Source organism: Melitaea cinxia, chromosome 2 (genome assembly GCF_905220565.1).
Source record: "Melitaea cinxia chromosome 2, ilMelCinx1.1, whole genome shotgun sequence".
In the NCBI taxonomy this organism is placed as follows: domain Eukaryota; kingdom Metazoa; phylum Arthropoda; class Insecta; order Lepidoptera; family Nymphalidae; genus Melitaea; species Melitaea cinxia.
The window spans coordinates 6,909,314-6,925,521 of NC_059395.1; the positions used below are offsets into that span (position 1 = coordinate 6,909,314).

At 31.3% G+C, this 16,208-nt stretch overlaps 2 protein-coding genes across 3 annotated transcripts in view; both read left to right on the forward strand.

Annotated features, from left to right (window-relative positions):
* Positions 1–1,840: 1,840 nt before the first annotated feature.
* LOC123659074 lies at positions 1,841–4,028 on the forward strand. Its single transcript, XM_045594344.1, has 7 exons — positions 1,841–1,852; positions 2,358–2,567; positions 2,902–2,992; positions 3,202–3,255; positions 3,336–3,432; positions 3,646–3,755; positions 3,861–4,028. The coding sequence occupies exons 1-7, from the start codon at positions 1,841–1,843 to the stop codon at positions 3,947–3,949; spliced, it is 663 nt and encodes a 220-aa protein (XP_045450300.1). The 3' UTR covers positions 3,950–4,028.
* Positions 4,029–4,615: 587 nt separating this feature from the next.
* Positions 4,616–16,208, forward strand: part of LOC123660070 (transient receptor potential cation channel subfamily V member 5) — a 32,007-nt gene continuing 20,414 nt past the window's right edge. For both annotated transcript variants that reach the window (XM_045595183.1, XM_045595190.1), the window contains exons 1-5: positions 4,616–4,706; positions 8,041–8,219; positions 9,100–9,228; positions 10,526–10,664; positions 15,454–15,643. In XM_045595183.1, coding sequence (XP_045451139.1) covers positions 4,616–4,706; positions 8,041–8,219; positions 9,100–9,228; positions 10,526–10,664; positions 15,454–15,643 — 728 coding nt within the window. The remainder of the gene's footprint in view (positions 4,707–8,040; positions 8,220–9,099; positions 9,229–10,525; positions 10,665–15,453; positions 15,644–16,208) is intronic.

Here is a 16,208-nt window from a genome sequence, read left to right on the forward strand (position 1 = left end):
TAATGCTACTGTTTTATAGTTTTAACCGATTTACAAAGATTCTTTTAAATATAGAACAAATTATCATTTTATTAAATTAAACATCATTTAAGAAAGATAGAAAAATTCAATTATACAGTGTTTTTACTATTAGTGCTACGGCACCTTGACCGACTGACCGTAAATCTTAACGCGGTTTAAACTGAAACCATAAGCAAGTATAGTCATGAAATAAAAAGAATCATTATATATAAAACTACTTACCGTTCATTTAATTTTCCTAATTATAGATTCACAAAAAATGTGATGAACTTATTGTGGACTGCAGCTTCAATGGTAATTTTTTTTCTTGCTGTGAGAGTTTTCGAAGTGTAGAGTCTGAATACGGAACTTGTTATGCTTTTAACAGCTTACAAAGCAAGTACGTCTACTAGTCTATTTCCATTTATAAGAATGTAACAATTTCTTTTTACCCGACCACGGCAAAGTATAATTTTAGCAGTCTATGTATACGGTGTACGGGCTATGCTTGGAGTTTCTCTCAAAGATAGGATTAAAAATGAGACTATCCGCGAGAGAACGAAAGTAACCGACGTAGCCCACAGAATTAGCAAGGTGAAGTGGCAGTGGGCTGGTCATCTGTGTCGCAGGACCGATGGCCGTTGGAGTAGACGGGTTCTAGAGTGGAGACCGCGTCTTGGCAAACGCAGTGTGGGACGTCCTCCGGCCCGTTGGACCGACGATCTACGTAAGATTGCCGGTGTAGGCTGGATGAGGATTGCGGAAGACCGGGATGTCTGGCGCGAACTTGGGGAGGCCTATGTCTAGCAGTGGACTGCGATAGGCTGAAATGACGATGATGATGATGATGAGTCTATCTATGTATGTTCATCTGTTCCCTCATATCTCCCAAACTACTTATCACATTTGGACAAATGAGGTATTTATTAGCAAGCGTCTTAATTGTCCAATAGTTTTATAGGCTGTATGGTATCACATTATATTTAATGTGTCGTCCTCTATAGGACATAAAATTACGTACTATTTTTTTTGTCGTAGTCGGGTTTACTTTTTAATTTTTTTCTTGTTGACATTAAATTTAAAAACTCAATTCTTATGACAGCCGTTTGTTTAATTTAATTTTTCCATATCTACACGTATCTTGTTTGGTAACACAAAGATTCACTATCACTTACAACAATTGTTATCAATAACAAAATAAATAAGTTATTATAACAAAAACTATTCACTAAATTTAACTTCACAAATGTTCAAAACTAGATCACTGTACTATATGACGCTTACTCCAAAAAAATCAACTTTTATCATCGTTTGTTCAGATAAGGCGATTGTACTTATTTCGGTCTAATTTTAACATCATAAAGATTAGTCCTATTATCAGATACTGTACGTTTATGTGTGACTTTATTTTAAGTTACCCAGGTGACGCTAAATTCATCGTCAATAGAAGTACAGGACCTGGGGCCTTAACTTTCAATCTCCTGGTTGACGCTCAAGTACGTTTTTTCATCATAGCTAGGTACTCACAAGGGTTTTCGATTTTTCAATATATGCATGTTAAAATATCAGATTATTTAAAAAATATTTCCATTTATATGAAAAGTTATTAACCATATTCTAATAATAAAGCTGTGCAAAAATATTATCGATACGCCAAAAGAGAATTTTTTTATTCATTTTTATATGAGTCTAAATACTCGAAACTGCTGGATTTATTTGAATAATCTCTATTATGATTTTAATCTATATCCTACGAGATAGGGCATTGTATACTTTTTCTACCTAAATTGATTGCACCTATATTTAGACAAGGGATAAAAGTTAAAACGCTTAATGTAGAATGAAGTCGCAGGTACGGCTTGTCGTTCTCTGATCGTGAGATCTCTCGTCGTCTCGAAACAGCGAAGCATCAAGTTAATCCTATAAAAAAAAAAAAAAACGTGAGCAATTCCATATTTTCAAGCAGAAAAGTGAGCATCTAACTTTGCTGCCACATGATTAAATATATTTATTATTTATACATTTATAACAGTCAATATTTTTTATTATTTTAAACTTGATGCTCTATATTTCTTTGTTGCTTAAACTACATCTTGCACAAACTTTATAAATTAATTTCAAAGACATTAGATTGTTAGGGAAGCCTTGTTGTGGAACTAGAACACTTACTAACTTTGTTAAAGATTAGGCGAACCTACTTTAACCTTCATCGTATACCAATTTAGACTACAACAAAGTCTTGTGATTTGATTTACTTTGGTGAGACACGTACGATTTAAATTTTTTCTTGTATATTAATGACTATTCCCTGTATCTCTTTTAAAGTGTAAGTTGTATGCATTAATTTAAATTTTTAGATAATACTTCACAGTAGAGAAGAATTATCAACGGATATTTTAGATAAAAAGTTTAGATTCGAAATCGTAACAAGTTTGGAGAATCATATAGACATAATATTTTCTATAATAGAAGTAGATGAGGACGTTCTCCTGCACAACGAAGACATTACTGTGAGGAGATGTCGTTATAGCCATGAAATACTTGAAGAGCCACTGCATACTTATCAGGTAAATGCAGAAAGATTCTTCGCAGCTGGCCATAATATACTTAGACTTGATAAATTGTGTGAATGTTTAATATAATGTATGGCCTATATATGAAGATGTATTACATTTTTTTCTTATTTATTATTATTTACAAGTATTGAAGAGATAGATTTTAATTTTTAATAGATATTGACCTGTATTGATCATAGTGATCTTTTTTATGATACAAATTTATTGTCAATATACTCAAATATTAATAAGGCGGCAAGTTACTCAAATATATTAAACCTACTATAAAATAAATAACATGATATTTATAATAGTCGGAAAACTTTAGTAAGGATTTGATTTCCAGGTATATTCTTACGGCGCCTGTCATTTAGCTAAAAGTACTGCCAAAACTTTTGAGCAATGTGGTTGCGTACACCCAGTGCGTGATTTGACTTGTAAGTTTTGCTTTAAATCACCTTTTACATTTGATTCTTTATTTTGATTGTATTTAACGGTCTTTATAATCGTAAGACCCTAAAATTAAAGGATGGTCGATAGAAAAAACCTCGTAAAAAAAAATAAGTGAATAAATTATTCGAATATGTTATGCTGATTCTATGAGATAGGCTGCATAATAATATTTTACGAAACGTTTATATTTCAGACAAAAATATTTATTGTAATTACACGGGTCTGAACTGCTTGGTAACGTATAAAGGTAAGATAAAATATGTGGATGAAAAGGTGGATGACTTAGTTAATTACCTAATTAAAAACTTTTTAATATTATTTCGTCAGCTTTGAAGACGAAACTGGGCAATCGAGATGAAGCAGATACTGATGATTGTTTACCTTCGTGCGATGAGAGCGAACTTAGCATAATTCACGTTTCTAAGTAATTATGTTTACGTATTCTAAATTATATTGAATGTTTGTTCCGTCTGTGGCTGGTATAAAGTTACATCTGTAAATATATTTTTATAAAGAATGATAAATATTTCATAAACAATTATACAGTAATATCACAATATTACTCCTTATTAGTTCTTTTTATACTTATATTGCTATAATTCTAATAAAAAATAATCAAATTTTAATAATATTTTAGGAGATGGGTAAAAAATAATAAGAATGGAACCTTCGTAAATATAAGAATGAACTCTTTGCCCACAATGCGAATTAAAAAAAAATTACTGCACAGTGATTTAGATTTAGTCGGTAAGTAAATAAGAAAATGTATGACTTGTTTCAAAAATTAAATTTAGGGATTATCACTAAAGTATAAGGGTGAGATAGACTTAAGATAAATGTTATTTGTTTCAGTAAGTGTAGGAGGCATTGTGGGATTATTCTTCAGCGCCTCCATATTAAGTTTTGCTGAAATATTTTATCTTATTTTTAGATCACCATAAATAATAATAATATTAAGCTTTTTTTGTTTCTGTTCTGTGTTCCTGTGTCTTCATTAAAGGTGTTTTGTATAATTTAAAATGTGTTTTATTCATTATGTTTTTGTTCTTCCATATTTTCTTTTATTTATCATAATTTTTTGAATTTGTTTTATTTATTGTTAATAAATTCAGTTTTCGAAGTTAATAAGCATTTATTTTTAAATTTGATTTGTGTTTTATTTCAAATTTTTTGGTATATTAAATTTTATAAGATAAGATTGTACTACAATCAAATTTAACATTTTATAATAATTTATCATTGATAATTCTGATATAACATATTTTATTCTTAACATTATATTTATTACGAAATTAAAAACGCGATTTCAAACAAAGGAAAGCTTTAATTTACTATTATTAAAAACTATTGGTATGGTAAATTCAAGTAATTTAAATATAAGATAAATATATAATGCGCATTTGATCTTGTAGTAGAAGTCGGAAGTCAAGTTTGTCAAGTTTGATCGATCATTCATGCAATCACTATTGTTATAGCAACCAAACTTGCTTTGTCGATGCCGCCAAGGTTGTATTCCATACAGGTTTCAGTACCTGCAGTTTCTATATATGTATCATAATATTTTATACCTTTTGCATTTGTTTTAAGTTAAGTTATAATTAAAAAAAATGGGTAATACTGAGAGTAACGTAACAAGCGGTGTGAAGAAGCAAGCGGGTACGTCTGATCAAAAACTTTACAAGTTTATTGATATTAAAGGTAAGTTGGTTGATATATTAAAGATAATATTAGACAACAAATGTTATATAATTGTGTTTGCTCGCAAACGAAAAAAAACCGACTTCAATTACATCGACAAGTAATACAACGTAGATCGACGAAAAAATAGTCAAGCAACTACGCGTTATCATAGATTACTCAAAAAAAAGGTTATCAGATCTCGATAAAATTTATATGTGACCACATGATAAACATCAGCTTTCGATTAAATTAAAAATTATTAAAATCGGTACATCCAGTAGAAAGTTATGCGGTATAATACAACGTAGGTCGACGAAAAAAGCGTCAAGTAAAAACGCATTATTAGATATAGCTCGAAAAGTAGTTGTTAGATCTCAAATAAATTTAAATGGGACCAATTGGCACACACCATCTTTCGATTAAAAGAAAATTTGTCGAAATCGCTCCACCCAGTCAAAAGTTCTGATGTAACATACATAAAAAAAAAAAGAAATATACAGTCGAATTGAGAACCTCCTCTTTTTTTGGAAGTCGGTTAATAAGTAATATAAAATTAGATAGTAGTGGACTTCCTTGTTTTATATAAATGAAACGTTGTGCCTTAGTCTTGCTCCAACCAAAAACGGCTTTAGCAAATATATTTTTTAATATGTACGACTTTTTTTTTTTTTTTATTTTTTTTTTTTTATGTTACCCACAGAATAGCATGGTGTCGTCTCCTGTCAAAGAATTTCATTGTAATATGAAACTTTGAATAGTTACGGGTCTCTGTAAAGAACTCACTATAGACGGCGCCACGGTTCGCTTAAACCAAAAATAAAAATCATCATATCAAGAATTTCGCTCTGGCGGGTACATCGTTCCATAGCTTAATTGGCTAGAGCGCCGACACGGTCAGTCGGAGACGCGGGTTCGAATCCCGCTGGAGCGGTCAATTTTTGATATGATATTCAAAATGTTTAGAATCCATAATGTGTGGGTAACATAAAAAAAAAAAAAAAAAAATCGTACATATTAAGAATAGCATGGTGTCGTCTCCTGTCAAAGATTTTCATTGTAATATGAAACTTTGAATAGTTACGGGTCTCTGTAAAGAACTCACTATAGACGGCGCCACGGTTCGCTTAAACCAAAAATAAAAATCATCATATCAAGAATTTCGCTCTGGCGGGTACATCGTTCCATAGCTTAATTGGCTAGAGCGCCGACACGGTCAGTCGGAGACGCGGGTTCGAATCCCGCTGGAGCGGTCAATTTTTGATATGATATTCAAAATATATTTTTTATTTTTATTAAATAAAAAACTTATTTTTAAAACAACAATACCTTGGAATTAACTCAGCTGTTCTACTACCATAAGCGGTACAGTATTTCGTAATTGAATAACAATATAGACGTATATATAAAATAGAGTTTTAGATAGAGTTCAATGGTTTCAATGAAATAATCATTAAAATGACCTACCTTTATATTTATACTAATCTCTAGAAATAAATGTAATTATCAATATCTCAAATATCAATATCATAAAATAAAAGGCTTTTTTATTTTTTTAATTTTTATTTTATTTATTTATTATCAATATCTCAATGTTCATCCTATTTACTTACATACTTTGTCATCCACTCGTTTTTTACTTTAACTAGTGGTCGCCCGGAGGTCGAAATTCGACTATAATTAAAAATTTAAATTAAAGAAAACCAAAAAGTTATGAATGTAAGTCTTTTTTTTATTTTTCAATTTGATAATCAACAAAAAATATATGCTTGCGTGTGTCAAATACATGTCAATACATAATGTGTGTAATGTTTTTTTCATTGATTTAATATATTTTTATGCATAATTTTAAAAAGATATTAGGGGGCGTCTCTAAATTACGTGAGGTGTTTTTAAATGTGGGTTTCTAATATATACGCGTTGGATTGTTATTGTAAAAAGCTTCGTGCTTTTATTTACGACTCGTTAAAACTAGTAATCAGACACAATCAACAAATCAGACAGTAGAGTTAGTAGATGTATAACGTCGAGTATGAATGAAATTATTTTCTTTCGAACGAATTAGTGAATGATCTTAAGATCATTCACTAATTCGTTCGATTAGATTTAATTCGTATTACGATTACGCTTAAATCATGTACAATCTGGATAAAATGGACCAAAATAGTATAATTTTTTTTGTTTCAATCAGAAAAAAATTGCGTGATATTGCCCCCCCCCCTCTCTCCAACGTAAGACTATTATAGATGAGATTTGACTCGACCCCCTCCACTCCTTAAACATCTCACGTATTTTATGAACGCCCCCTTATAGCATTCTGTACTCCTTCTCTATACGAGTATAAGTGTGCGAAAGGAGATGGATACGATTCCATACATTCTTGGGCCAAAATGTAATGACATGAAAATGGTATCAATTAATGCATTTAGGCTTATTGATCCCTCGCTGAAAATTATCTATATTTTGGCTATCTGAGAGTGGAGTTATTAGACTTTTTGTAAAAGTGAGGTTGTGTTACAATGTCTATAAAAAAACCCGAACACTAAGTTCTTGTAGCATTAATGTTTGTTATATTTAGTGAAGACTGTTTGAAAACTCATTACAAATATTGATATACACTTGAAACCATAAATAAATATCAAGAATGGACTCAGAATGCATCGGAAAACAGTAAACACGAAACGAGTGACGGCCACATTATTACTGTTAGTCAGCTGTCAAAGCTGTCATTAAAAATATGATTTATTTTAAATCGATACAAAATCGATAATCGTTTTGGTTTATCAGATATTAATTGATATTTTCAATATTAATGTAACTTTATTTAAATACACTTTATTGTTTACAGCTTGAATTGTGCATCTAAATATCTTGAGTTAATTAACTAGTGCAAACATTTTCTTTTTGAATTCTGTAATCGATTCAAAAAGAAAATTCTGTAATTAATACCCAAATAATTTGATGAAAACTATCTTTCTCAATTTTCTCCGCTTCTAGATTCAGAATTGAGCTGATATTTTATATTTTAAAATAAAAAAATATGACCAATTTTTTAAACAATATCTCTACTCATTACATTTTGGCCCAAACGTCCTCATCTCCTTTCATACTCCTCCGTCTCTGCAATTTTCATAAAAATTACGCGGACGGAGTATTTTCATAAAAAGGGGTACAAAGTTTTTGCTTCACGTATTAATATACAGATAACAAAATCTAGATACAGATTATTACAACCAGCATGACACACGTTAGTCTTTGCATTTAAAAGACTACCTATGTATTATTTTTGTAACATGTTTTATAACATACGAAATTAAGTTTTACTGTATCAAATTGTTTTTTTTTTGTTTATTAGGAGGCGGGCTTCTCGTAGATATGATGAAAAGAGCAGTACAAAACAAACAATATGCAGAGATAGACCACGCAATCAAAACAAAAGTTGAACCCTTCCTTTACAACAAAGGGAAGGGTCGCTACATACCGATATCGCACCTCGTCTTATTGAGAAATAAGGAACGACCTAGACATAAATTGGTATGACTCAAAAATTTCGTATGTATTTACATTTTTTTCCATAAATCTGTCAATCATTTTTCATAATCATTTTTCCAATTTATATCATATCTTTTATATAAATAAAAATGATTGTTGCTAAGCGCATAACTCAAGAATGGCTCGACCTATTCGGCTATTTTTTTTCATGTTCCTTAAGGCCTACGGAAGGTTTTAATACAAAAAAGCTTCTTTACTATTAACTTTTGACAGAACAAATTTTCTCCGGGTAACTAGTTATAAATAAAATAATAATCATAATCGATTAACTCAAATTTATCGCACGTTTTTGGTTTAGGTTTTTTTAAACTTGACAAACAATCGCAGAATTCAAGGAATGGAACATACTCAACTTTAAGACTTGACGTAAAACTTCTTTACGCACGCTTGACTTAGGGAGAAAGCTGCTCCGGGGCGAGGTGGCGAATGCTAGCGCGACCCCATCTCGCCCCACCTAGGCGGACGACTGCTCACACGTGGTGGTTTTTTTAGTCAGTAGGAGTCTGACATAACCATCTGGTTACCGCGCTGGGTATCCATGATGGATTTTCCCCACGTAGAAAAAAAGGGAGTAAACATGTGAATGCGTGACGAGAGCGTTACGAAAAGTGTGATCGGGCGAGGCGAACAGAAGATATACACATATAGATGGAGCTAAAGAACTTTACTTCAGCCGTGTGGCATAAAGACCAATCGTTTCTTTAAACGTCTTTCTTTGTCATTTTTCGAACTTTTTTATACTTGTCTGCGAGTACTACCTTCTAATTTACCGTTAAATATGTTATCAAACGACTTATTCCCTAAACACATAGATTGATTACCACAAAAAAAAGTTTCCACTGTAAGTATTAATATATTTTAGTTACCTCCATTACGAGGTATGGAGAACCCAGATGAAGAGTTCGACGTTGAAAAAGACTGGCCAATCGTCACTCAAGAAGAATATGATGCAAATCCAAGTGCTTATAGAGAACTGTGCTGGGATCTTAAGGTGAATTCATTATTCTACTTTATATCTATAAGTAAGTAAGTTCTAGTTTAATTAAATAATGTTCGTCAAAGAAGGATAAACTTATAATCGAAAGGATTGCTAAACTTCTGTACATAATGTTAAAAAAAGTTTCACAATTTAATGACGCCCTTTTTTTTTATAAAACAAGATTTTTTTATGAGGTTGTGAAAAGACAGGCATCAACAAGAAGAACGATAAACTGAAAAGGAAAATCATTAGACAGAAACAGAATAGGGAATGACAGCTTAAGTCCTGAGCGAATGTATTAATATTCATAAAGTTACAATAATAAAAGGGTCACAATAGGTATCCGGAAATTCCAACATCCACGTCTATGTCTATAAAATTACTTTCGAAATTTTATCATGATAGACTTTTTAATAATGCCTTGGGCATTTGCATTTTTCTTTATTGAACACTGAAATGTTTCACTACGAAAGAAATCTGCTCAAGTTTATAAAAATGATGGCTTTTAGATTAAGAAAGAAAATGGTATTAACAAACGATCTTTTCATTTTATTTATTTTATAGGAAGCCAACATAATGTTAAATTTTTTTAAATAAAAAATAATAGTTTATTAAAGATCTATAGAATTTAATACCTAATGAAAAGGATAAAAAATAATTGTGTTTGCTCACAAACGAAAAAAAAAACCGACTTCAATTACATCGACCAGTAATACAACGTAGGTAGACGAAAAAATTGTCAAATTTGTTATCAAAGATTATTCAAAAAGTTGTACTCAGATCTCAATGAAATTTAAATGTGACTACGTGATAAACATCACGATTAAATTAAAAATTATTAAAATCCGTACACCCAGTAAAAAGTTATGCGGTATAACACAACGTAGGTCGACGCAAAAACAGTCAAGTAAAAATGCATTATTAGATATAACTCAAAAAGTAGTTGTTAGATCTCACATAAATTAAAGTGGTCCCACTTGACACACACAACCTTTCGATTAAAAAAAAATGTCGAAATCGGTCCACCCAGTCAAAAGTTCTAAGGTAGCATACATAAAAAAAATACAGTCGAATTGAGAACCTTCTCCTTTTTTGGAAGTCGGTTAAAACACGTGTTAGATAAAAAATAGAAGAGAAAAAATCATATAGTCTTGATATTCTGTCTGTAATATTAAGTTCATCCTCCAAAGCGAAGCTATTCTTTTAAATCTATATAAATAAAAATAAACTACTGAATTAGACGTAAGCGCACAACCGAACGACTTCTCCAAACAAAATAATTATTTTCTTGTGTTCGTAACCGTCGCAGGAACGTGGAGCAGTCGGAGAGACGATACTTCATCTTTGCCTCCTTAACGCTACTTCTCTATTAGCAGATTTAGCAAAAAGATTACTGCGCTTCTACCCGAAATTGATCAATGATATCTATATGAGTGATGAATATTATGGTAAGTTGAAACTTTATGTATAGTAAACGAATTCCGTAAAAAAAAAAATGCAATTACTTCATCATTTTTTAATCATCACAAATCCATCTTATTGTAGTTGAAAAGCAAAACCAGTAAGTTTAATTCGAAATCGACTCAACTGAAATGACGCCTACTGCATGGTAAAGTAATCCTAAGTTGATAGGTATTTGTTTTAAAAATACGCATTTAACGGCAGGTAACATAACATAAAATTACTTTAATATTTTACCCCTATTATCAATAAAACTTTATGCTATTTAATCCAGATCTTGTTTTAATTAGCTATATGTCAATAGTAGTAGTATGTCAATATGGCCCCAATAATGAAAAAAATTTAAAAAAGAAACTCACGAAACAAAAGTAAAAATAAAATAAAATAGTATGTTAAAATTAATAATGGCCGATTCGGATGTATTATTGTGGAACTAAGATTAGTTAATAAAATAATTGTGTTTGCTCGCAAACGAAAAAAAAAACCGACTTCAATTATATCGACAAGTAATACAACGTAGATCGACAAAAAAATAGTCAAGCAACTACGCGTTATCAAAGATTACTCAAAAAGTAGTTATCAGATCTCGATAAAATTTATATGTAACCACATGATAAATAAACATCAGCTTTCGATTAAATTAAAAATTATCAAAATCAGCACCCCCAGTAAAAAGTTATTGCGGATTTTCCAGAGTTTCCCTCGATTTCTCTGGGATCCCATCATCAGATCCTGGTTTTCTTATCACGGTACCAAACTAGGGATATCTTCTTTCCAACAAAAAAAGAATTATCAAAATCGGTACACCCAGTAAAAAGTTATTGCGGATTTTCAAGAGTTTCCCTCGATTTCTCTGGGATCCCATCATCAGATCCTGGTTTCCTTATTATGGTACTAAACTAGGAATATCTCCTTTCTAACAAAAAAAGAATTATCAAAATCGGTACATCCAGTAGAAAGTTATGCGGTATAATACAACGTAGGTCGACGAAAAAAGCGTAAAGTAAAAACGCATTATTAGATATAACTCGAAAAGTAGTAGTTAGATCTCAAATAAATTTAAATGGGACCAATTGACACACACCACCTTTCGATTAAAACAAAATTTGTCGAAATCGGTCTACCCGGTCAAAAGTTCTGATGTAACATACATAAAAAAAATGCAGTCGAATTGAGAACCTCCTCCTTTTTTGGAAGTTGGTTAAAAAATATATGAAAGTATAAACTCTAGACCACACGGACGCGACGGGCGACTAAGGACAAAATACCAGACGACACGTCGCCGACAAGCAAGACGAAACGTATACTAAAAGCAATTTACAAAAATGTCTCTCTTTAAATTACATCATCATTTCTGTACCTAAATCATTTTATATCAGCTATATTTTATTTCATCGAAAATAGGATATTAAGTAAAACTTTGAATATTCCAAGCGGTCATTATCATACCTTACGCAACTTTGGGCAATACGGCTGACATTTTAGTGACATCGTTCGACGCAATACAACCTTTGGTAAACGACGTATGAGCCTACTTTTTAATAATAGGATAAAGCCTGTCAATCAATAGCAGTGTCTCTAGAATATAAAATCGTTAAACTTCATTAAATCTTGTAAGAGATGAACGTGTAAAGGTTTTAATAGGCAATTAATACGTTATTTTATTTAAAAAAAGGTTTAAGGGCTAAGTATAATTAAATACACAGAATGTGGATGGAACACAAACATGCCAGGAAATAACCAGTCTATATACAAACTTCCTCTATCTATTATCATATGCATCTTATCAAAATATATTTTTCATAACAGCTCACAGTCACACACATCTTAGAATAAATACCTCTAGAGTTTTTCGTATTGAATTTCCAAAATTTTTAATTATGTCTTACCAAGCAGGGTCAAGGTAAGAAAAAGTTTCTTATCTTCATAATAAACATTATTTAAATTTACAAGTTTATGCCCGATTTGTAAGTGAATAATATTTTTAGATGGAAATGAAATGCCCAAAAAAGAGCGAAAGAGGTCCTTTTTAATTTTTTATGTTATAATTTTTTCTATTTAGGGTAGTTATAAAGGTATTGACACATATCGTATGCAAGCAGACATGTCAAATGGAGATCTAGATCAAAATAACATGCAAAATTTTGGCGTCACAAAGTCATCATATTCACACTTATGTGACTACTGTCACGACTACTTTTTCACATTATCATCAATAGTGGTAATTGAATAATTATCTCATTTTAAAAACAAATGCATTAAAATCAAAGCTTCTAGAATATTCAAAAATAAAGTAAATAGGAATATTTTGATCTATATTAATTTATTTATTAATAAGGAGCTATCTCATTTTAAAAAATTTTAGCACTGCTACTCCAAGGTCCAAGTGTTTCGACTGCAAACGGCACAAAGACGTAATTTGGAATTAGTGACGAATATTTGTGCCGTTTAGTCATTTCAGCTTTTTCCGCTGCAGCTCCCGCTTTTAAGGCTGTTTCCCTGACATGAGACGGAGCAAGTATGTCAACGCAGGTTGCGTCCCACAAAAGCGCCCGTTCCCTTTCCCAGGGAACCAACGTCAATCCATCAGGTCTCTTGCCATCATTGCGACTAATTCCAGTAGGTTCGATAAGAGCAGGTCTATATAATAATTGATTATGTCTATATATAATGATCTATATAATAATTCTTTTTTATATTACGCACTTTACGGAGCTAAATGAATGATTCTATTTGCATGGTTCTGATCGAACCGATGTGTAAAATTTATTACCAGATATATAAATGTGCATAGCAATGATAAACGAATGAAATATCTTGTAGAAAAGAATATATAGAGGTTTAAATTACATACATTATTGATTTATGTAAAAAAGATTGATTTTATACTAATTTTAGGTTACTTATAGTAACTTGATGTTACTAAATATATGCAAACATTGCCAGTGAAATTATGTATAGGATAATAAATAAATAAATAAATATCACATAAAATGACATTAATGGTTTAAAAGTTTTATGTTGAAAATATACATAACTGAATGATTTCTAACTCCTGTATTGTAATGATTTACATTTATTTAAATATAAATTCGCTATTAATGCAAAATTATTATTAAGTAATTTGCAAAGTATAACTTGTCGATTGATCGATGTCGATTGTGTTTTCTTCGACCTAGGTTTAATAACTATATTTAAAAAAACTAGCCGACCCGTGCCCACTTCTTTAGGCGTTAATTATTATTTTTGTGATGATTTTATACAGTAAAGTTTTCATCTCGCTCGTATTTCTCCGACTTGATTTACGTATACTATTATTTTTCACTGAATTATTTTTTCAATAACAATAAAATAATCTATATCACTTCTGAATAGTGTAGCTTTCTGCTAGTGAAAGAATTTTCATGATCAGTATTTGCGAATATTACTCCCTACAATAGTGCATAAGTTCCGAACGACTGCAACAAATTGGCTTATTTCTTTTTTGTTGTCGTTATTGTCAGGACAAGGTTTATATAAAAGATAATGAAAAAAAAAAGATATATTCAAGAAAAACAACGGAGGAATGAAGTTCGGCTTGTCTGCTAGTTTACATATAAAATTGCCATTAATGAAAACTATAAAGTAATTTTGCAAAGTATTGCCCATGACTATGTGTTTTTCTTTGACCTAGAAACTTTCAGTATTTTTATAGATATAATGTTATGAAAGTATCCATTATCCATGAAATTAATACTATCTCTCAAATTCATTTACCGAAGTGCCGGATAAGTTTGATAATATGGAGTGGCAGTGATTTATTATTCAACGCCATGTGATCGCCGCAATATAATTTAGTGGTTAGCTCATATAATATATTGTTTTATGGTAATTAGCTTTGTGATACAATTTCCTGATAAGATTTTTTTTTACGTCTAAGCTATAATAAATGGTACATAACGTTACACTCCACTGATGGGTAAAAGCTAATACCATGAAGATGCAATAATTTTGCCACACTGTTTTTCGAGTCACTTCTTCTTCTTCGCGTGGGTGTCGTAAGAGGCGACTAAGGGATAACACAGTTCCGCTACCACCATGGAACTTAAAAAGCCGACCGGTGGCGGGATATCCATCCAACTGCTGGCTTTTAAATACACAGGCCGAAGACGGGCAGCAGCGTCTTCGGTGCGACAAAGCCAGTACTGCGGTCACCAACCCGCCTGCCCAGCGTGGTGACTATGGGCAAAACACATTAGTTCACGCCATTTTTGGCGGAAACTTGTGGAGGCCTATGTCCAGCAGTGGACTGTATAGGCTTTAATGATGATGATGATTATTTTTTTAACTTAATTAAACTTGTGTTACTTTTGTGTTGGTGTGCAAAATTGTAAATAAATAAATAAATAAAATAAATATTGTTTTTATTACAAAAATTCCCGTTTCGAACGAAAATCAGAGCTGACGTTACTGGAACTTATGCATATAGGTATATTCAGAAACTAGCAACCAGGTCATCTGGCTTCAAGCGTCAGCAGAAATATTACAAGGACTAACTTGAATAAATAATTTCTTATTTATGTTCGTGGAAATATTATGTACAGTCTGTCCAGTAAAAAAGGGATTATCAAAATCGTCCTACTCAGTAAAAAGTTATGAATGCTTAAACATAAAAAATATATACACTTTGATTAGAAAACCTCCTTCAGTTTTTTATCGTTAAAAATATATTTTTATTTTGTAAAATATACATTAGAAAAATATATAAAACAGTTGGTATTAAAGATTCATTTACAGGTGAAAGTGTCCTTCACATGACAATTGTAAACGAGGACCCAACGATGGTCAAGTTCCTTCTAGACGCTGGAGCGGACTACCACGAGCGATGTTGCGGTAACTTTATGTGCCCTGAGGATCAAAAGGCTTCTAGATCGGACTCGTTCGACCACGAATGGGTTAATGTACAACCGGATACAAATTATAACGGGTAAGTATATGGAAATTGGAGTGTCGATACTATACGTAAACGTATCGGAGTTGTAGTTCGACTCCTTATTTTATTACGGTAGGTAAGTACTTAATATTTAAAGTGTAAGAAATAATCATAAAATATGAAGAATAAAAAAAATATTATTCATACTATTGATTTGTCACAAATGTTCAAAAGTCAAACCTTTTTATTTTTGATACGAAAATCACATTAAATTACTCGATTTAAAAGTCGATATGAAAGTCAATAGGTAACATGTAATACAAGCAATACAAGTAACATGTGCAGAAGTGATACTCCTCGAAATCACAGATAAATGATATAATGGTATTTCTCGTAATACTCCATTTCAATCGAGAACATCTATATCCGTCGGCAATATGGGGCATTTCATATATGTCTTTGATAGTAAGAAAAACATAAAAGGCATGAACTTATAAACGGTGAATGTTCTGTGGAAGATATTTATTAACATTGACAAAAATTAACTTAAACGTCCTTCTTTTAATGAAAATGGTATCAATAAATGTCATAAATAAATGAAATTATTATTAAAGAATTC

Excerpts from the sequence above, each read along its gene's own strand:
- LOC123659074 (XM_045594344.1), top strand. Across the intron at positions 2,993-3,201 it reads CCCAGTGCGTGATTTGACTT|ACAAAAATATTTATTGTAAT; the intron begins GTAAGTTTTGCT and ends TTTATATTTCAG. Across the intron at positions 3,756-3,860 it reads CAGTGATTTAGATTTAGTCG|TAAGTGTAGGAGGCATTGTG; the intron begins GTAAGTAAATAA and ends TATTTGTTTCAG.